This window comes from Chenopodium quinoa, unplaced genomic scaffold, assembly GCF_001683475.1.
Source record: "Chenopodium quinoa cultivar QQ74 unplaced genomic scaffold, ASM168347v1, whole genome shotgun sequence".
Taxonomy (NCBI): domain Eukaryota; kingdom Viridiplantae; phylum Streptophyta; class Magnoliopsida; order Caryophyllales; family Amaranthaceae; genus Chenopodium; species Chenopodium quinoa.
In genome coordinates, this window is record NW_018743850.1 from 6643800 (window position 1) to 6667443 (window position 23644).

General features: G+C 38.8%; 3 protein-coding genes across 3 annotated transcripts; all 3 read left to right on the forward strand.

The window, feature by feature from the left end:
* Positions 1–4416: 4416 nt before the first annotated feature.
* Positions 4417–6489, forward strand: LOC110685722. The gene has a single exon (XM_021862246.1). The coding sequence runs from the start codon at positions 4417–4419 to the stop codon at positions 6487–6489; it is 2073 nt and encodes a 690-aa protein (XP_021717938.1).
* A 9149-nt stretch (positions 6490–15638) lies between these two features.
* On the forward strand, positions 15639–17361 carry LOC110685723 (aspartic proteinase nepenthesin-2-like). The gene is made up of 2 exons (XM_021862247.1): positions 15639–16215; positions 17066–17361. Exons 1-2 carry the CDS (start codon positions 15639–15641, stop codon positions 17359–17361), a joined length of 873 nt encoding a protein of 290 aa, XP_021717939.1.
* Positions 17362–20273: 2912 nt separating this feature from the next.
* On the forward strand, positions 20274–22311 carry LOC110685724 (protein ASPARTIC PROTEASE IN GUARD CELL 2-like). Its single transcript, XM_021862248.1, has 2 exons — positions 20274–20586; positions 21656–22311. Exons 1-2 carry the CDS (start codon positions 20274–20276, stop codon positions 22309–22311), a joined length of 969 nt encoding a protein of 322 aa, XP_021717940.1.
* The last annotated feature ends 1333 nt before the right edge of the window (positions 22312–23644 follow it).

Here is a 23644-nt window from a genome sequence, read left to right on the forward strand (position 1 = left end):
TAGCAAATAGACAGTTATCATCAATAATGTGATCTTTGACAGAAATGGGAGTGACAAGTACTACGGTGGACTTTGAAAAGGGCGGTATAAAGAGAGGTGTAGTATGGCTCAATATATGGAGGGGAATAGGTAGCCAGGCACATGACCCATGCATTGCCGAAGTTAAGAAAAGCGTCAAATTCACATTTCCTAACTTTAATTTGAGATCAAAGGGAGACGACAGAAGAACATTCAACGTAACCAGCGTTTGGTGGCACCATCATAAGCAACATATACGACGTTATACTCAGAATCCGGACCGAGGACATATGAATCATATGAGGGAATAAACAATAATGAAAAGTTATCGGCAATCAGTTCCCAGCGGGCTTGTGCAAGATAGTAAGCATAGAGGTGATTGAGAATTGTCAAGTGCAAAATCAAGCGGTTATTGGAAGAGTCGGTGAGCTTAACCCGCTGGTTGAGTTTAGGACAAAAACACACCCCAAATTTAAACAATTAAAGGCAACACAACCAGGAATACAAGATCTACCAATTAACGCTTTCAGATGAGGAGCTGACTTCCATCCTTCAACTTGATTATTGTTCAAATCTAGATACGATGTGCCACCATGACCTTGACCTTGGACTTTACCTTTATGGATACCGCCAATGAGATAGATCCGAGTTCCCAAAGCTACCAAAGAACTCAAACCTCCCTCCTTTTCTATAACACGAGAACATTTTACCACTTCATCTTTATCTAGATCAACAATGTAGAATTCACTATTTATATTCTCTGAACCCCTTTTTATTGTTTGTAGGTGTTTGGGGTCCAAATAACTTGTATTTGGGCCCAGTCCACATATAAAAATAAACAAAGCCCAATAGGTAAGGTCCAACCCTCTAACATACATGCCAAGTCAAGGTCAGCAGGGCCCAATCAGGTGGTAGCCCAACTTATTCCTCAAGCCCACTCCACTCAATTGGAGCAAGGTATAAAAGCTCTCATTTTGCTTCACTTACATTCATTTACACAAATTGCCTCAAGCAACAAACTATCTTGCATAGCTTTTCTCTCATTACCTTACACTCGTACTGACTTCGGCATCGGAGGGGTCTTCCTCGGGACAACCCCCGAGGCCAGTTTACGTTTGTTCAGCTGTGCAGGAAATCCTCAATTCGGCCATCACTCGAATTGGGCTTCATCTCCACTCATCCGAAGGACCTGCTGAAGGTCCATTGTTTTCTGATCGGAACAATTTGGCGCCGTTTGTGGGGAAAATTACAAAAATTCAGCCAAAATTCTCATACCAATCTTAGCCAACGCAAAAAATGACTAAGAGTGCCAAAAGTTCCAAAAAAGCGAGAAAGATGGGCATAATAACGGTGAGGACCGATAGGACACCTTCACCGTCGCCCGAACCATCTGTTTCTAACTCTCCGAGAGGAGAAAATCTGCGTGCGGGATCTTCCTTCCGACGGGATCACCAAGCTGGGAACTCGCCGAGGGAGAGCAATGCTCATAAGCAGAGCCCTCCGCAAAGCATGCGTTCAACTCCTCCCACCGTTCCTTCCACTAAAGAGGTGGCGAGGGCAGTGGCTGTCTGCATGGAGTTCATGAAAGCCCTGGGTGGACGTCTCTCATCCGTGCATACCATTCCCCCTTCACCTCCACAGAGATCAGAAAGCCGGAAGAGGAAGCTGACTTCAGGAGGAGAAGGGCGGATTCCACTCTCCAAGGGAGAGAGAAGCAGAAGAGCCGAAAGCCTGGGCAAGACAGGACGGGAACGGCGAGGGGACTCCGGTCACTTTGAAAATTCCCAAATCCGGAACTCAAAGGACAATCCAAATAGCCACAACGCTTCTCGCCGAATCGTTTACGAGCGCCTAGGGGAAAGGGAGAAGGACGTTCACAGTCGTCTCACCTATCCCGAAGGTTCTCGCCCAAAACTGTCGCACGGAGGGACACCCCTCACTTCCACCTCTCTAAGAGGGAGGAGTGAAGTTCCTTCGGAAAGGTAGAAGGGAAAAGCTGTGATGGTTCCTACCAGTTCCCCTTTCCAGAAATGGATACTGTAGGAACATGTGCCGACAGTCAAAATTCCGGCATACATCACTTATGATGGTACTTCGAATCCGAAGGACCACATAGCCTCTTACGAGGGGCATATGTACCTTAACCCAAGATCCGAAGCTACCTGATGCAAATGCTTCCCTACGACCCTTAAAGGTGTTGCCCAATCGTGGATCACCAAAGGGTTGAAGGAAGGCTCTATAACGGGTTGGAGTGATCTCTCCAACAAGTTTAAGAGCAAGTTTTCCACGGCTAACCGCCGAGAGAAAACTACTGCAGAGCTCATGGGCCTGCAGCAAGCGAAAGACGAAAGTCTTCGAGATTACTTTACTCGCTTCAGCAATGAGTCGTCCAGAATTACAAGTCTAGATCAGCGCCTAGCCGTATTCGCACTACATAATGGCTTGCAAGCTGGGAAATTTCTGGATTTCATGGTCATGCATCCCCCGCAGACCTTGGAAGAAGCCCTCGACGCTTCGGATAAATTCATCCGAGCCGAGGAATGGAACAAGGCTAAGATGAAATCTCAATCAAGACTTGCAAAGCCAAAAGGGCAGCCAGCCGAAGTTCCAGGGTCGAGGAAAGGGATCGGAAGGCAAAAGCCTCAGAACCTCCCTCGATCGCGGAGCCGAAGAAGGATAAGGCTCCCTATCTGGGAAAATTTGAATCTTACACCCCTCTCACCTTACCACGTACTAAGATCTTTAGTGCGACGAGGGAGGAGGGAAGATTCAAGAAACCGAAGCCACCTCCTTCCTGGCATCAGAAAAAGGGGAAAGATCATTGGTGCGAGTTCCATGAATCACGTGGGCATCGCACTGAAGATTGCCTTCAGCTGAAGGACCAGATTGAAGAACTGGTCCAGAAAGGGTACTTAAAGAAGTATTTCGCGGAACGCCGCGAAGAAAAGAAAACTGAGAGAGACTCTCGACAAGATCTGGATTACCACCGGAAAAGGGACAAACCTCCCGAGGGAGGAAATAATGACATCTTAACCATTTCCGGAGGTATCTCTCGGAATGCACTGAAGCGCCATCTAAGGGGTCTCACCCATCAGATTCATCATGCTGAGTTCCGAAAACCACAGTCTCTCGGTGTCGAACATGATGTTCACATCCGAAGACTGCAGGGGGGTGGTGTACCCCCATGATGACCCATTGGTTATCATGACGAGTAATTGCCAACCACAACGTCTATCTGACACTAGTAGACGGTGGCAGCGAGGCGAATATACTTTTCCGAAAGGCATTCGACCAACTGAAGTTGGAGAGCAAGCACTTGACTCCAGTTCCCTACCCGGTCACTGGATTCAACGGCTTCTCTTCGTATCCAGATGGGAAAATTCTCCTTCCCGTCAGCCTCGGCCAAGACTGAGCAAGACGAAGCATCATGGCCGAATTCTTGGTCATTGATGCCCCATCAGTATACAACGTCATCATGGGGAGACCCCTCATCCATGATGTTCAAGGAGTCGTCTCGACGTATCATCAAGCAATGATCTACGTTTTAGACGAGGGACACTCCGAAAAAATCTTGGGCAGCCAAAGAGAGGCCCGAGAATGCAATTTCCTCAAACCATCTAAGAGTCGCCGCAGTGACAAGGATGATGAGGAAGAAAAAGAGAAAGAGCGAGGTACCAAAAGGCTGAAGGCCTAAGTGCTTCGGCTCAGGGGTCCTTGAGAAAAAGAACATCTTTGGGGACTGGAAAGGAAAGCTTTTCAGCTGGACCGAAAGACTCAAACGAAGATCATCCGAAGAAAGGGAAGTCTGCTGATATTGACAGTAGACTCGAACCAAAAGAGCCTGGCTTCAAAGCAATGGAGTCAGATGAACAAACTGAGTTAATACCGTTGACCGAAAGGGACACTGAAAAATGTGTCAACATCGGACAAGGACTGGATCCGAGCCTCCGAGTTGAATTAATCCAACTCCTTTGGGACAACCGAGATGTGTTCGCCTTCTCAGCAGCTGACATGCCGGGAATTGATCCGTACTTTATCTCTCACAAGCTTAATGTCGACCCCACGTGTCAGCCAGTTAAGCAAAAGAAGCGGAATTACTCTGCTCAAAAGAACCAAGACATCGCAGCCGAAGTCAAAAAACTTCTGGACGCAGGGTTCATCGAGCCTTGCCAATATCCTGAATGGCTGGCGAATATGGTGATTGTTTAGAAAGCTAATGGCACTAGGAGAATGTGCGTTGACTTCACAGACCTAAATAGGGCATGTCCGAAGGACTTCTATCCCTTGCCAAAAATCGATCAATTAGTCGATTCGACAAGTGGCCATGCTCTGCTCAGCTTCATGGACGCATTTTCTGGGTACCATTAGATCTTCATGCACCCCGATGACTGAGAAAAAATGGCATTCGTTACAAGTGTCGGGGTTTACAATTATAAAATGATGTCCTTCGGCCTGAAAAATGCTGGAGCGACATATCAGAGGCTGGTGGACCAAGTGTTCGCTGAGCAGAAGGGCCGCAACATGGAAGTCTATGTTGACGATTCCATCGTCAAGAGCAAAGAGGCGAAAGACCATGTCGTGGACCTAGCCAAAACGTTCGCCAGTCTGAGAAAGCACCAAATGAAGCTGAATCCGAAGAAATGTGTCTTCGGCGTGAGGTCAGGAAAATTCCTAGGCTTCATGGTCAGCAAGAGGGGGATTGATGCCAATCCTGCCAAATTTCAAGCAGCTCTTGATCTTCCCGGGTCGAAGACAAAAAGATACATTCAGCGTCTCACAGGGAGGATGGATGCCCTTTCCAGGTTCATCTCAAAGGCCTCGGATAAGGGGTTACCCTTCTTTAAAGCGCTGAAATTGCCAAAATCTAAAGAGCTCATATGGGAAGAAGAGCAAAAAATAGCCTTCCAACAGCTCCGAGAACACCTGGCAAATTTCCCAACGCTGGCAAGACCAGCCGAAGGAGAAATCTTGTACTTATACGTGGTAGTTAGCCCTGCTACAGTGAGTGCGGTGCTGCTGAGGGAAGAAGAAAAGGTTCAGCAACCGATCTACTTCGTCAGTCATACTTTGACTGATGCCGAAATGCGCTACCCCTTGCTCGAAAAAGTTGCATATAGAGTGGTAGTAGCAGCTCGGAAGTTAAGGCCTTATTTTGACTCACATCAAATAGTGGTCTTAATGGATCAACCGTTGGAAAAAGTCCTCGGCAAGGTTGAAAAGTCAGGCAGACTAACAAAGTGGGCCTTCGAGCTCACTGGGTTCAGCATAAGCTATCAGCCGAGGGCAGCCATTAAGGCCCAAGCCTTAGCAGGTTTCCTGGCCGAATGTTCCTATCAGGAAACACTCGACGAAGGGAAGGGGACTTGGACCATATTTACGGGTGGCTCAGCCACTGTAAATGGTTCGGGAGCAGGGGTAGTGATTACCTCTTCCGAAGGCAGGAACTTCGAGTATGCACTCAAATTTTCGTTCAAAGCTTCTAACAACGAAGCAGAATATGAAGCAGCAGTTGCTGGTTTAGAACTGTGCATAGCTCTCGAAGCCGAGCATGTCTGTTTGAAAACAGACTCTCAGCTGGTCGCTAATCAGATTCGGGGCGAATATGAGGCCAAAGAGCCCTCCATGATCTCTTATCTCGCCAAGATCAAGTCAGTCATAGTGAAGTTGAGAACTTTTGAAATTGAGCTGATCCCAAGGGGTCAGAATGCTCAAACCGGCGCACTATCCAAACTTGTAAGTTCAACTCTCACCGAGCTGAACCGATCAGTATATGTGGAAGTGCGCCGAATCAGAAGCATTGACCAAGAAATTGAGGTCCAATGCGTCGAAGCTGAACCGAGCTGGATGGATTCCATCCTGGCTTATAAGCTTCAAGGAACACTCCCTGAGGACAAGAACCTAGCCGCAAAAATGAAAAGGGTCGGCTCAAGGTTCATCGTCTACAAGAGGGAATCGCTGAAAAAGTCCTTCTCAGCCCTGCTGCTGAAATGTGTGGGCCCAACAGATGCAGATTACGTCCTTTGGGAAATCCACTTCGGCATCTACGGAAACTACATAGGGGGAAGGACCCTGGCCCATAAAGCACTGTGGGCAGGGTATTACTGGACGACTATGATCCAAGATGCCAAAGACCTGGTGCAGAAATGTGAAAAATGTCAAAAATTTGCACCAGTTATTCACCGGCCGTCGAGGGACCTTCAGCCGATTATGAATCCGCTCCCTTTTGCTCAATGGGGATTGGATATTTTGGGACCGTTTCCTGAAGCTCCTTATCAGAAAAAGTGGCTGATAGTCGGAATTGACTACTTCAGCAAATGGATGAAAGCCGAAGCAGCCTCAAACATAACTGAGCAGACTGTCAGGAAATTTATCTGGGAGAATATCATTACTCGCTTCAGCATTCCAAAAGTGTTTATCTTCGATCATGGGAGGCAATTCGATAATCTGCCGCTGAGGCAGTACACAGATTAGTTCGGCATTAAGCTGGCATATTCGGCGGTTTGCCATCCTCAAAGCAACGGCCAAGCTGAAGCCGCGAATTTACAAATCCACAACGCCCTCAAGAAGAGGGTCGAAGATCAAAAGTCCAAGTGGATAGAGGAACTTCCTGGAACCCTATGGTCACTTCGGACAACTGAAAAAGAGGCTACGAGACATTCACCTTTTGAATTGGTGTATGGGTCCGAAGCTGTTTTACCAGTGGAAATTGGCTCAGAAAGTCTTTGAGTCAATCAGTTCTCAGCCGAAGAAAATGAGCATCTCATGAAAGAGTCTCTTGACTACTTAGACGAGATCCGAGATTCGGCGAGAGACAGAATGGAGACATACAAACAAAGAATCAGCAAGTTCTACAACTGAAGAGTCCAGGCAAGGCTCCTTAAAATCGGGGACCTCGTTCTTCGGAATGCTGCCGCTGTCCAGAAAAACCGCATCCATGGAAAACTCTCGGCTAACTGGGAAGGGCCTTATGAAATATACGATGAGCTCCAACCGGGAACTTATCGGCTTCGGCAGTTAGATGGAACTAAGTTGAAAAACCACTGGAATGCAGATGTACTTAGAAAATTTCATGTGTAAAACCCCAATGCGGGAGAAAAATCTATGTAAATACGTTTTCTTCAAATTAATGAAAGGCCTTTGAGCCGCAATTAGTAACAATTTCATTACGTCTTCATTAATTCTGTTTTCGGCGTTTTTTGGAAAAATTCAAGGTTTACACCCGATGTTGTCCGAGGTATTGCATAGTGATGCACTGTACTTCGGCAAGCCGAAGAACCTGCCAACATGGGGGCAACAAATAGAACCTCGAGGTATTGCATAATGATGCATTGTACCTCTGACGGATTTGTTGCTCTCGGCAAAGTGGTCATAGGCTTATCTAAGACATAGCCAAAAATAGGAATTGATAAAAGGCCCGAAGCATTGCATAATGATGCTCTATCTTCGGCAGATCAATTCCGGGTGATGATTACACCTCCGAAGTATTGCATAATGATGCCTTGTACTTCAGATGATCATTGCCCTGGCACTGTGTCCAAGATAGTCGTTCCCTCGGATGAATTAAAACTAAGCAGAATATAAGAAATAAGCATAAGTGTTCAACCTGTTATATGGCAACAAACCTTCGGCCACACCGAAAGACATAAACAATAAACTCAGAACTCCGAAGACCTTGTCTTCAAAGTTCTGGGGGGGCAAGAGGTACTTAAATACCAAGCTCTAAGCTAAAGCCCAGTATTTGGGAAATTCCAAGCCAAATCAGAGTAAAATGGGCAAGGCATAGAGAAATAAGAAAAATTCTCAACTAAATATTTCCAAGCCAAAGCTCTGCACCTAGCTAAATTTTGAAGAAATTCAAGAAAAGGCAATTAAGTTCAAGGCTATTCAAACAGGAAAATTGAGAGGAAAGAGCTGAAATTCTACTTCATCCATTCAGAGAAACCAGAGCTACAAATGTTGAGTTGGAACTACAAATACCAGGTTCAGAATGTTAAAACAAAAAATTCAAAGTCGGCCACAAAGCGGAAAACACAGCTGACGAAAGTACACAAAAACAAATTATAAAGTTTGTACATAGGCAGGCTGAAACAAAAGAGAATAGGCAAAAGCTGATGCGACATTTACAAATAAAGCACATGTCGATCCGCAAGACTCAGTAGACGACTGCCCGAATTCCTATGCTTCAGCATTCTTGGGAACGTCATTCGGGGCAGCCAAAGCATCAGCATCGGCTGAAGAGGAAGCAGGATGGACGACATTCAGCTCTTGCGCAGCTTCTCTATCTTTCTCCTCATTCTCAGCTTGCCGAACCAGGAAGTCAATTTCAGCCTGACTAGCCTCATTGATACGAGGGTTGTTAGGATCCATTGACCAGGCTTCGACCTGATCCCAGTTGATATCAGGATCTGCATGCAGGGCTAGGCGACAAGCCGATTTCCAGCCATTCTCTAACCCTTCAGCATATTCTTCCTCTGTGTAGATGCGGGTCTTGAGAAGCTCCTTCGCCTCGTCGAGCTCAGACTTCTGAGCTTCCAAAGCTTCCTTCAGCTTCTGATTGGCTGCGGCCAAGTCACTTTGCTTCTTCTCGACCTCCTCCCGAACCCGAGCAAGTTGGCTCTCATGGTCAGAAATCAGAAGCCGCCAGGACTCATCATATTCCTTCAGTTTTGTCTCGATACGGGCCTTAAACTTAGCAATGGTATCGGCTCTGTACTCTTTCAGCAGCGACTGACCCTCTTCAATCCAGGGAAAGACAGTCTGCTCCAGGCCTCGGCAGAAGGAGCGAAAGTTCTCATCCATCCTCTGCATTTCCAGCTTCATAGCCGAGCTATCCTCTTCAGCTTTAAGCTGCTTCAATTCGGCAAGACGAGCTCGGGCCTCAGATGCTTCAGCTTTCCCTGCCTTCTCCTATAGCTCATCGAACATTTCCATAGAGAGGAAATGGTTGTGCACAACCTGCAGATGAATGTAAAGGGTTAGCCGAAGCCCAACACTTAGAACGATATATATAAAAAAAAGGGGGGGAAGGAGAGAGAAGTAAGTGGTAAGTGCTGGGAGGTACCTGCATCAGCACTCTTTGATTTTCCAGAAAAGGATTTGGCACCTTCTCCAAAGATTCAGCTGCCCCGGTAGCAGCGCCCAATGTCCAGGCCCGAGCCCTCTCTAAAGTTGAGAGGTTACTCAGATTACCAAAATAGGAGAGAGCCGAGTCGTGCCTGTCCTCAAAAACTGCTCGGGCGTGTGCAGGAACAGGATCCATGGGCGCCAAGCCAAAACCCATCTCAGCGGATTGAAAGGTTCTAAAAGAGCCCGCAGTTGAGCTAGAGAGGATGTCACTAGGCTTGAGCGCTTCAGATTCAGCTAGCTGAGGCTCATTCTTATTAACAGCAAGCCCAGGATCTTCAACCTGGACACCCAGCGCATCTGCCTCGTGCCGAACCTCCTCGAAAAATGGCTCGGCGACATGGCGAGGAGGCTGAAGCTACACACTCAGAAAAATTTCAGAACATCTTATGAAGTAACTTAGCTGAAGATCTGTACTTAAAGCAATTTGTTGCAAATTGAAAGAGCACCAGAAAACTCACCGAAGTATCTAGCAAGTACTCGTCGTTGTCGGCTTCTCCCCTATGAGTTTCCTCTCTTACTGGCTTAGCAGTTGAGGAAGATGGCCCTGCTTTGGTCTGTGGAGCTGAGACAGCTTCAGCAGCAACTTCTTCAGCCAAATGGAGGAAGAAAGGGTCAATCTTTTGATGTCAGGCCTTCTAACTTTGGTACTCTAAGGCGCTGACAATTTCAAGTTTCCTCGGCTGGAGGGCAAGTGGTCGATCTTTAACCTCTGTTATCTTCGACTTGTTAGTGAGTGGTTCCCTCCCCTCACTGATCCCGAGTACTTCGTAATCAATGCCCGAGTTCGCTTCGTACAACTCTGAAAAGTCAAAAGAAAACGAAGATGAGTTCAGCTGAAAAAAGTAAAGTTCGCAAATCAGCACGCAACAAAAGGGATGAAAGCATTAAAAGACTTCGGCCCTAGCCGAATTCCCCTCACCACCTTGGTAACTTCGGCTGAGGCCGACGACAGCAAGCATCTTCTCCTGGAAGATGTAATGAAAGCAGGGCAGCCAAGTGCTTGGCACATTGGCCATTCGGCCAGTAACTGTCATTTTATTTCGGCCAAATAACTCCATTTGGCAATGATCAAGTTCATTAAACTCATCGGGGCCGATGCTTGACATTCCGGGGTTTGGTTTTCTCAGGAAGCGGGGAGCTCCAAAATTATTCGGATGAGCCTCATCAGAGGGAACTCGGATCCAGATCCACTGCCCTCTCCAGTTTTTATCCGAAGTGTCGTTCGGATAAGATGTGAGAAATCCCTTCTCGTCTTCTATCTGCCACCACCCTATGCCATGAAATCGGCTAGATTGGTGGTTCGGCGCAAGCTTGTGAATGCACCGAAAACAATGAACGCTCAGTTCAAATCCACAAAATAAACAGACCCAAAGATAAGTTATAATCCTTCTGACATTCAAAGGGGTCAGCTGAGACAAGGATATGTTGTATCCGTTTAGCAACTTGATGATGAAAGAGTGGACAGGAAATCGAAGCCCGTTTTGCAATTGCCGGGTGTAGACCCCGATGTACCCAGGTGGGGGCCGATGAATCCTGTCATCGGAAACAGGCATTCTGCACCAGTATCCGTCCTCTTCCATGATGCCGTAATATATCTCAAGTTGTTCGGCGAAGTGATACTGGGCGTCATTCTCGATCCACCAAGAGTAGGGCGCAGCCGTCATGATGCCTTCGTTATCCTGGACCGAGGTCCACTCTCGCTCTTCGGGAGTCAGCGGCCTGGATGCCGAAGCCGCGCTCCGGCCAGAGGTACCGGCCTCAGCTGAGTCCCTAGGTGGACGGCTGGACAAGGGCACTACCTTCAAGCCAGCCCCACTCGAAGTGGCAGCCTGCGCAACCCCCGACATTAGGGTTTTGGCCGCTAAGAGGGGGCATATTGCCAAAGGGCGATTCCGCCTCACAATTAGCTGCGGCATTTCCTCCTCTTCCTCCTCGGCACTCGACTCAGGCCTGATGGGTTCTTTTCCGCGGTCGCCGGCCATTTTTCAGTGGGACGGAAGTTCGAAATGTACGAGAAAAGGGAAAAGGAAAGGTATTTCAAAAAACAAAGAAAACCGAAGCAAATCGCTAGAAAATTACCTTCTTCGGACTCGGAATTCGCCGATCTACTAGTTCAAAGAACCGGATTGGAGTTTAAAGCTTCGGATTGCAAGAATACAGCGAAAAGGAAATTGGGATAATGCGCGTGTCTGGAGAATTCTGGGTTCGATTTTGTGAAAGTGAAGATTGAAAGAAGTGGGAGTGCTCTTATGTATGTTCGGGGATTCAGTTTCCGGATATTAAAGAGGCACTAATCACCCACTAAGCACTACTTCAATTCGTGACTACTTGAATTCTTTCCACTTAATTGCAACCGCGAAAATTAACTTCCCATTAAATTCTTTCCACTTCCCCATTATCCTTAATTAACTGTCATTAAGGTTAGTTAAGTGTTAATTAACAGTTAAAAACCGTACAAATTCCTCAAACAAATTTCAAATTATTTTCATATATTTCCTTCCAAATCTCTCGGCAGCTGAAAACCCGACCCGTTATCCTCACGAATCGGGTCTAGGGGGCAAGTTGTTTGGGGTCCAAATAACTTGTATTTGGGCCCGGTCCACATATGAAAATAAACAAATCCCAATAGGTAAGGTCCAACCCTCTAACATACATGCCAAGTCAAGGTCAGCAGGGCCCAATCAAGTGGCAGCCCAACTGATTCCTCAAGCCCACTCCACTCAATTGGAGTAAGGTATAAAAGCTCTCATTTTTCTTCACTTACATTCATTCACACAAATTGCCTCAAGCAACAAACTATCTTGCATAGCTTTTCTCTCATTACCTTACACTCGTACTGACTTCGGCATCGGAGGGGCCTTCCTCGACACAACCCCCGAGGTCAGTTTACGTTTGTTCAGCTGTGCAGGAAATCCTCAATTCGGTCATCACTCGAATTGGGCTTCATCTCCACTCATCCGAAGGACCTGCTGAAGGTCCATTGTTTTCTAACCAAAACAGTAGGAATATTTTATGTCCACCTTCGCGCTTGACATCTTCCTTAACTTTCCCCTTTCCATTTCTCATCCTTCGTTTTCCCATCTGAAATGTTTACATTAATATCAATCGATTAGAATCTTGACAATTCTAAAATGATTTTGGACAAATCTAAAACAACTTTTACTTGGTACTAATAACAAATTGTTACAAATGTTGGTAAAATAATTGTCTCAATAATACAATTATGTCGCAAAACGGAATCTACTGCGTTTGAAGCGAAATACGCCACTATCGGTACAGGTTTTCTAATGACGCACGCCCCTAATGTTAACACAACTCTCCTCGTAATTCGTGTACCCGAACCCGAAGAGTGGAACTACTCAATAACTGTTCAGATTTCAAAGGGTAGGTTAGTGTTTAAGTGTTTAGGGTTTTTCAAAAATTCGTATCATTGAAGAGACTCTCGTTTGTATTTATAATGTTCCAATACAAGGAAACAAAATAAATCCAAACCACGTACTAGTTTACGTTGCTCCCAACTAGGCCCAACTGATAGCCACTTCAAAAAATACCTGACGCACACGGTCATGTAGAAAAAGGTACATGACCCTATAGATGAGTTCGTATGCAAAACCACACAACCGTGTAGAATAAGGTACACGACCATTTATATCACACGATCATGTAGTACAAGGTACACGACCATGTAGCGGATAGTTGTACAACAATGAGTTTTCAATTAAGGAGTTATTCTCGCCTAATCGGTCGGACAAACTAACCCGATTAAGTTTGAGATAAAACCTTTCCGGTTGCATTACTAACTCCAACAACAAAAAAATTAAAAAAAAGTTCATTATCATACTAATCAATAAATTCTAAAGAAAAAATAAAAATAAATAATCAACACCAACTACTTATCAACAAATAAAACTCAACTAATAAGCAATATAAATGAAACAAATTAAAAATTCACTACATTAAATGAAACAAATTAAAAATTCACTACATTTAGGGCATTTAGTTAATTGGCTTTCAACATTTTCCCTAGAACAAACTCATATTTGCTCAGAGTTATAACTAATTCCCAATCTAATTTGAATTAGGATTTTCTTATACAGTTAGCACATTAAAATTACGAAATCAACAGAACAAATCACAATTTTATCGACAAAGCTGATTAGATTATTGACAAAAAACAGAAAAAAGAAAGAAAGTAAAATCAGACTAATACAGTGATGCTTGAAGAAATTAAATATATCAATCATACAAGAACATATGAAATCAATATTTAGAAAATAAAAACCGAAAAAAAAATACCTGAGCAATACAGTGATCAAGTGATGCATGGAGAATGGAGGTCGATTATTTCAATTTAACAAGTGAATGAATAAAAGTATAAAACCCTATACGTCTGTATGTCTGATGGAATCTTATAGTGTTCTAACTATTTTACCCCTTAAAAAGTTTATTTATTATTTTACCCTTTTCTTAAATTCTTATTTTGCTCGATTTAAAAAAAAAAAAAAAAAAAAAAGAAGCCTTTTTTGTTTGTTTTTTTTTTTTTTGAAACGATGCTCAGCGAGCAGGATTAGCATAAAAATTAACCAAAGTCAATCTCCGCCAAGGCAATTAAGCCTTGCGAAAACGAAGATACAAAAACCTATTCAACATCATTAACAGGGTTTATCCTAGCAGCCATATGGGCACCACAATTCCCTTCCCTTTTAATGTGATTACAAGAGAAAGAAGAAAAAGCCTTCATATTTTGCTTTGTCATCTCTTTTTTGATTTGATTTTTTCCTGTGGTTTTACTCCTACCACTCATTTCTTTATCTTTGTCCCTCTCACCTTAATTCTCTACTCATCAATCTATTATGGATTTACGGAGTACATGTTATTAAAGGCGAAATAAAAAAGGACACTTAACCATGTTACATTAAAAAAATTCCCCTTAAAGTATTTGCAAAAAAATAAAATAAAAAAAATAAATAAATAACTTGCTCTAAAAAAGGATTATATCTAAATTATTACATTCGCTTTACATAAAATCTAAAATTAACTTTCAAAAATATTACTATTACGAGATGAAATCAGTGCGATGCACGATTTTTTAAAGATTATTTTGTATGATTCCTTGACATCTCTTAAAAAATAAATAAATAAGAGCTTAACAATTTCGTTTAGTATCGCTGTGGTTTGCTTTTTTTGTTTTTTTTTTCAAAATCATATGATATATGTCATATAATAAATAAAAAGTTAGTCAAATTTATTCAAATTATGATAATTTTGAAAAACTAACAACAGAAAATATGGAAACACCTTTTTCTTGTTTCCTGTTTTTGATTTTTTAGTTTTAAAAAGAAAAACAAAAAGGAAAATAAAAACAAAAAACAATGCCAAACAAGCCTTTAATTTTTCAATAAATTTCAATTAGAAAAAACAATTTTTAGTAGGTAAGATATTAAATAAAATTATCCTCTTTCCATTCATCGGATATTAGATAAAATTAATTTTAACATTAAATCACTATTCATTGTTTCAATTGATCTAAGTTTAAATTCTTAAATCTAATTCGTTAACTTGTTTATGTGGTGATTGAATTTTTTAATTATACAATAATATTAAATAAATTATGTACCAATATATTATTATCTAATGTAATGTTTTGATTTAATTTTGAGTTACTTGAATACAAATTGTGATTGTTGAAACTTGGGTAATAATGTTCAAGCTAATGGTGCGTTCTATTCTTCTGATTTTTACTTATCTGAACTTATCTGATCTTATCTGAATTTATCTGAACTTATTAGTCCTTATTACAACTTATTTTAGTTATAATTGAACTTGCAGGTAGCCTTGATTAACCCTCATCTGAACTTATTTTTCCTGAACTTATTTGATCTGAACTTATTAGAACTATTAACCTTATCTGAACTTATTTTTCCTGAAATAAGTGAAAATAAGGTGAATACAACAGGGCCTAAGTTTTGATTAACCCTTTAAGATGACGTAGTAATAGAATCAAAGATAAACATTGTGTGAGTATTGTAGTAATGGAAGATTGGGTGGTATGGGTTTTTAGTGAAGGGATTTCGATAATAATTCAATCTCGTATTTAAATCACCATTTGATTTTACTCGCATTATTTGATTCTATAAAGATGCACAATAATTCACTCACATAGAATTTATTGTAAAGAATTCTGTACTTGGACAAAATTGAGTAGGCACCTTAAAAATTTTATATGTAACATACACAATTGTAGTTTTAAAGTTTTTATCTGAACCATTTAAAATGACTTGTATCCATCCATTATACAACTATCGTTAAATTAAAACATTAAATATCTATATATATATATAATAATAATTCTAGCAATGTTCCCATCAAAATGCTTCCCTACACTCTATGGTTTTTTTTTTCTTTTTTTGAAACCACCCTACATTTTATAATCTTTAACCATCTTATCAATCCTCTGTTTAGCTTCTTTTTCTCTTCTTACTAAAGGCTTAACTATGCCATTAATCCCACCATTATCTCCGCGATCACCATTCTACACTCACGTACTCGAAGCCAACAACATCTTATCACCTAAAACAAATATCACCTTAAATAATGAAAACCACTACATGACATGGCTTCTTTCGGTATCCCCAAACGAAGCGGGTGAAGTCGAGTTTAAAAACACAGAAGGCCATTATGTAACGTACATGTACATGGGCACCCCAGACCCAGAGCAATTGGCGTATGTTACATTCGACACAAGGAGTGGTTTGACATGGTTCCAATGCGAGAGGCATGATGCATCTAAATACCCGTGGTTTAATCGAACAAAGTCACAAAGCTATAACATGATATGGTGTGATGACGAGCAGAAGTGCATAACCAGCAAGATTATCAAAGGTTGCGAAGATTGCGAAGGAAGAGGAAGAATTCCTTGTACATTTAGCGTTAGGTATGAAGATGGAGGTCAAGCTAAAGGGGTGATGGGTATCAAAAACACCGTGTTTAAAATTAGACAAGAAAAGTATTTGATTAATTTTAGGTTTGGACGTAGTTTAGAAAACAACCTCAAAGGGATGGGGATCATAGGTACGTGCTCATGATTTATTCGAATCTTTGATTTATTATATATAAACCCTCAATTTTCACCTTATTGTATTATGTATTATTCCATTTGTCCAAAAAGAAAGTTCCTATATATTTTGATTTTAAATTGGTTTTGTGACAAAATTAATGAATATTTGGGTCAGTGTGATATGAAGAATAACAAGAAAAAAATTTCATTTAAAATTTTATATTATCATTTTGTATTGTAGCCTTGAGGTTGCAATTCTGAGTCTTATAAATCATTCTTTATTAAATGAGTGAGAGCATCATGTGAACTGGACTCACAACGGGTCATCAACAAAAGCAGGTTTTTAAAATTCATTTTAATTAATTAAAGATAATTAATACGCGAATTAATTTTTATTTATTTTGGTCCACTTCAATCAATTTCCTCTTCATAAATTCGTTTGTTACTCCATTCCTTAAAGGTTGTTGTCTAAACTACATCCAAACCTAAAATTAGTGAAATGTTTATCTTGTACACATATGTCAATGCAAAACTTTAACCGATAATATCTTTAATTATCAATAAATAAAAATTATAATAATAGAATGTTAATAAACTATTCATTGACAGGATTCCAACAAGTAGCAACAAGACTATACTTATCTTTTTGTATAAATCACAAACATTAGTCAAAGTGAATTAGATGAATAGTGCAAAAAGTCAAAACATTTTTCTTATTTAAATACGGCGGGAGTGAATTCAGATTCATTATATTCATCCGGCCAAAAAAAAAAAAAAAAAAAAAAAAAAAAAAAATTCTTTTGTTGAACTAGACATAAAACTAATACGTATGAATTCTTATGTATCATAATGTGTTCAATTTAGGTGGAGGCAACAATGTGTACTCTCTCCCAAACCAACTCTACACAGATGATCCCAGGTTTTCATACTGTATATCAAGGGACCAAACTCAAATCAACTTCGTCGAATTTGGTCCTGATGCAAACCTTATAGGCCAAGCCTACAACATGACCAAAAACCCCCACACTGAATTTTATTACCTTGACGTGCGTGGCATCACGATGGATTTCGAATGCTTAGATATGGCGGAAGATGTATTCAAGATGTCTGAATACGGAACACAAGGCTTTATCATAGACTCAGGCAGCACCATAACTTAACCTCGGAAGCTTACGTAGCCATGAAGAATAAGATGGTGCACACAGTTACATACTTATTACATGGTCCTCCAACCAAGTTCAAACAATTTGAAATTTGTTATGACATTAGTAGGTTATTTTTTTTTTAAGGGAAACCTATAATTGGACTTTAATTCCAGAATGGTTTAATTTATGAGATAGAGGAGGGTAAATTATTGAGAACAATGGGCAACTACAATACTTTGGTTTGTTTAATAGTACTTTGGTTTGTTTAATAGTAAATGGGATTTAAGTTCGAGAATTATTTGCTAGAGATTGCGGAGAGTAATATGTGGTTTAAGGTTCCAAGTTCAACCTTGCAATGTTTGCTAATAATTAACGGAAAGGACGACACCATATCCATTATTGGAATTTATCAACTTCTTGATGTTAATGTTGGGTATGATCCTAATAAGGGAGCCTTGTATTTTGATAAGATCAACTGCCCTAATCCTTGAGATTTTTTGTTTATATTTGAAATATATTTCTTATTACATTTCATATGGGAGGTTTTGGATTCAATACTTGATGCCCTGTTTGCTACGAGTATTTTTAATTTTGTGCTTTTATTTACTTGATGCCCCTTTTTTTATTTAATTTTATGATTACATGTACTTGATGCCAACGAACCTAAGTACTTAATTGACGATGATTGGTTGTCACGTTGATTGATAAAGTTTTTTATTGTCCTACTTAAGGATTTTTTTTTAATAGTAAAAATAATTTATGAATATAAAGTCATATGACATTTATTTACAAAGAATATTCGACTTTAACAAATATATAAGGTATTAATCAATTAAAAATTTCCTTTCATAAAAACAACAATCGCAAAGTAGGTATTAGCTTGCATTTTGAAATACCTCTCGCTTATATCGTTAAAAAATAATGCCTTGTTGGAGACACAATGTAATGATCCTTTGAAATAATCATATGACAATCCACTATATTTACTATTACAAATTTAAAATTAAGAAATTTCTCTCTCTTTCTTTTGATGGAAGTCGAAAAAACCCTTGTCTTTCGAAAAAGATCAGAAACTCTTTCTTTAGAAGGAGAAAGCATTATTATAAATTTAAAAAACTTTTAAAGAAACAATGATTGGGTCTTTCCATCGATTAAAACCGATGGAAATAAACTCCTTTTTAAATCAACAATGGAGGCTCGAATTTAGGAGAGAGGAAAGAAGAGATTGTTAGGGCTTTTAGATGTACTGTATATACCTACTTGGATGTAAATAACTTCCATCTTTTAAAATGTTATACTCCTTCCATTTTTTTCAAATGCATCACTTGAGATTTTGCACTATTCATATGTTATTTTTGACTTAATTTTTTTATTACTATAAAATCTATTAACATGATTATGTATATATTGTTATATTTGTTGCAATGTCTACTTTCATAATATAATTTTTTTTATACTTTTTATTAATTTTTAATTAAAGATATTTATGGTTAAACTCACTACGACAAAAAATGCTTTTTATAGCGTGTCAGCCGATGTTACGTTATGTTGAATACAGTGACCCTAATTTTAACATATTGACCTTCATTATTCATATTGGCTAGTATAATAAACTTTCATTTTTTAAAAAAATATCTCTTTTGACCTTTATAACAACACAATGACTTTTATTTTAACATAATAACCTTTACGTTGATATAGTGATTTTTTTTTTTTATTGATAAAATGGCTGACCATCTCCAAAGGTGAGACTAGAGGGAGTTTTTTTAGGAGAGGAAGAGTATTTTTTGCAAAGGATACCAATAAGTTGGTATCTAAACTTAGCAACTCCAAAGGAAAGTTGTTAAGTTTAAATACCCAACTTGGAGTCTCATTTGACAAAAAGTGTGGGCCCCTTATCAATATTATAATATATTTTGTAATTCATTTAAGTTTTAATTTTATGTTTTTTTTTTAGAAAAAACTTATAATATGGATTTGGTGGGCCATAAATTAAAAGTGACATTAATACACTTTAAAGAGTCTCACCAATGGGAAATTAGACTTTGCATGAGTTGCTAAATTGAGAAGTGGGTTGGGTATCACCATTGGAGGTAAAAAAAAAAAAAACAACTCATTTTGTATTTCGATACTCAAAGTTGAGTCTTACCAATGGAGATGGTCTAATGTCTCTAATATAATTAGTGGTCCACTATAAATTAATGTAAACCATGTCTATTTAAAAGTTTATATGTTTCCTTTGCTTTGATCACAAAAGCTTAATGATCTTCTAAAATAAGTATTCTTGATTCCTTTCCTCTTTTCCGATTCCAATAATCCCATATTTCCTTGTGATAATAACATAATGCCATAGTGTATTCAATTATGGAAATCAAACACAGATACATTTTATGTTTGGATACATTTTTAAGCAAAATTTTTAATGAATTGAATCTATCCATTTTATTTCTGTAAAGCGATCACTAACTAGTACAGTGTATATATATGTTTCAATTGAAGCTAAGTTTTCACAATACGCACTTTCAATTTTCATTCATCAATAATTTTAATTTTAGCTATTTTCCATTGCATCAAAATGCTTTCCAACATTCTATCTTTCACCACATTATCAATCATATATTTAGCTGCCTTTTCTCCTGTTACTAAAGGCTTAATTGCACCATTAATCCCACCCTTATCTCCCGAATCACCACTCTACACTCGAGTACTCGAAGCCAACAACATCACCATCCCATCAACTACAGCAAATATAACCTTAGATCGAAACCATTACATAACATGGTTCTTTCAAAATTATCATCAGCGTCCCCAAACGAAGTGAGTGAGGTAGAATATAAACGAGAAGTAGGTGAACATGTAACAAAAATGTATATAGGTAATCCACTACAAATAGTGTATGGTTTATTCGACACAGGAAGTAGTTTGTCATGGTTCAAATGCAATCAGCCAAAAGATTAGCGGGATACGATTACTTTAACCAAACACAGTCAGCTAGCTATCGCATTATAAGTTGTACTGACCAGCAAAAGTGCGACATTGAAAAAGGGTATCCGTATATTAAAGGTTGTGATGATGATACGGAAGGGTGTAAATTTGATATTACGTATGAAGATGGAGATTGGACTACCGGATATCTGTCTATGGATTACACCACATTTAGAATCGGTTATGTTAAGACATTGGTACAATTCAGGTTTGGATGTAGTTATCTTGACACCGCCAAATTGCCGGGGATTATAGGTACGTGCTCTCTAATTCTTAATTATTATTACTTGTATGTAAATGAATCATAAGGGAATTACAAATGTCATGTTTGTCGTAGGTCTCTGGTTTTTATCCCCATGTCAATTATTAGGCCATGTTTAGTTTATCTTATTTTTGCTTATCTAATTTGATTTTTTATCAACGGGTCTGAATTTATTTTTCTTATTTGATCTAACTTGGATTTATTCATTCTGATCATATCAATCTAATTTAATCGTCTTATTTGACCAAACTTTGCCTTATATATATCCCTTGTCTGATTTTTTAAGTGTTACACATACGAAATACGTCCGTGTATTTTTAAATATTACACTTTCTTTTTTGGCAACATACTATATTTTAATATTATATCTCTCTCTCTCCTTTCGTGATTCTCACCCAAATTCACTATTAATTTATTATTATTATTATTATTATTATTATTATTATTATTATTATTATTATTATTATTCTTTTCTTTAATGTTCATTACTTTTCAATAAACTATTAACTCCAGTATATATTTTTTTTTACAATTGTTTATTACTCCAACTACCCCATGTACCTGTTATTTTATTTAAGTTGATTAAATTGTCTAAAACTATGTGCCGGTTAAAGTGAAACACTAAACAAATATAGAGGGAGTATGTTTCTATTTAAAAAAAAAACAAAAAAAAAAAAAAAAAAAAAAAACTGTCAAGTGAAATCTTTTTAGATTCACAATAATACATATTTCCTCTGTTCATTTACTTGCAATACACCACTTTGACACGCATTTAAGAGAGATATTAGACTAGGTAGACATACAAATTAATCGTCAAAATTTTACCACAAATAAGAAAAAAGTAATAAATTAACATGTGTGACTTTTATTTTTCGTCTATTCCATATTATTTTATGTATGTGTGGTTTTTTTTTTATCTTCCGTTCCATATTAATTGACATATTTTGACTTTTGACACTACTACAATTGAATTTATAGATTGACAAACAAGATACGAGTATAATAATACATAAAAAATGTGTCAACTAATTTTTCTGAATTATCGTAATGTGTAAAATTTAGGTGGAGACAACAATGAGGACTCGCTTCCAAGACAACTATACGCAGATGACCCTAAGTTTTCATACTGCATATCAAGTGACCTAAGTCAAATCAATGTCGTCTTATTTGGTCCTGAAGCAAGGATCCAAGGCCAACCCGTAAAAATGTTAAGAAACATCAACTCTGATTTTTACTTCATTGAACTCCTTGGCGTCACAGTGAATAATGAGGAGATAGATGTGGCAGCATCAGTATTCCAGATGTCGGAATACGGGACAAGAGGCTTCATCGTAGACTCAGGCACCCCCTCAACTTGGTTAACGTCAGAGGCTTACGACGCTATGATGAAAAAGATGGTGCAATTGTTTGGTCCTCCGGTCCAATACACGATCAATGGTACCGAACATTTTGAGATTTGTTATGACAGTGGAAAGTTTGTAGATGGGAGACCGCCTGTTATAGGATTTGAGTTCGAGAATTATTTGTTAGAGATTAAGGAGAGTAATATGTGGTATAAGATACCCAGCTCCACCTTGCAATGTTTAATAATACTTAATGGACAGAACGACACCGTATCCATGCTTGGAAGTAATCAACTTCTTGATGTTAATGTTGGGCATGATCCTAATAAGGGACTCTTCTATTTTGATGATAAGATCAAATGCCCTAATCCTTGAGATGTTTAATGTTTTGTATTTTTGAAATAATACTTCGTATTATATGAACTTGTATATGTTAAGTGTGACTCATGTTCTTACATTTCAAATGGGAGGTTTTGGATTCAATACTTGATGCCCTATTTGCTACAAGTATTTTTTTTATTCTAGGCTTTTTTTTTTATTCTAGGTTTTGGACCAAGTGGCAAGTGGACTGCCCTTTGAACTTAGGCACGGAATTGGACTTTAGGCAAGGAAAGATCCTTTTGTGGACTTTTGGGCCAAAAATTTACCGGCCCAACTAAGGTTATTTGGACCCCAAATAATAAATATATATTTATTTTTCTGTCAAAATGCCTCTATGTAACAATATTGAAAAAAAAATAATGAAGTAATTAATAATTGAAATCATTGCATATGTATAAGGCTAGTTCATACTAAACAAGGCAATTAAACATGATGTCATGTTAAAATTAAGTTATGTTTAGCTAGGTTGATATATTACGGTCTCTTCTATTTCCTCTCTTTTAAACCCACTTTCATTATCGAATATTGAAGGGATTTTATCGTTTTTTATCCGTGAAAAGCTCCAATATTTGTTTCTTTAGAGTTTGTTTGGGATTTCTTTTTGCTTTTCTAGGTGAATAATAATACTTCTCCTTAAAGAAAATTTTCTCCCTCGAAAAAAAGGATTTTCAATCTATTTTGAAAAATAAGGTTTTTCTCCTCCTATTTTCGTGAAAAACTTTTCTTACTTTGAAATCCGGGATAATAGTTGTAATGGATTGACTTGAAATTGATGCGTTGGTGAAAAATTATGCGGAGTTGAAAAAGTTATCAATTTTTCGAATACAATAAGATGAATAATTAGATAGAAATCATCACAACTACAAAGAATCGTTGGATTGTCGATTTGTCTCTCCAACCAACAAGGATGCATTATACTACGATAAAGTCATTAATAATATAATCAGATGTTCATTTTGCAGTGATAGTGCAAGATCCTCCCAACAATAGTATTTCAAATTTCTTTTGTGGATTCATATGACTTTTTACTAATGACCTAATTTTACCATAATGATAATTTAAACATTATTAAAATTAAGTTTGTCCAGAATTGAACCGAAAACCTCCCATTACAAATGTAAAGAATTGAAATTTCTTACTAATCTATATCAAGGATAGATAATTATCATCAAGGATAAGGGCATGTGGTCTTTTCTCAATACAAGGACTCATTTTTAGGATCATACCCAACATCAACATCAAGAAGCTGCAAATATCCAAGAATGGATATTAAAGTATTGTAGTTGCCCATTGTTGTGCATAATTTACCCTCCTCAATCTCATAAAC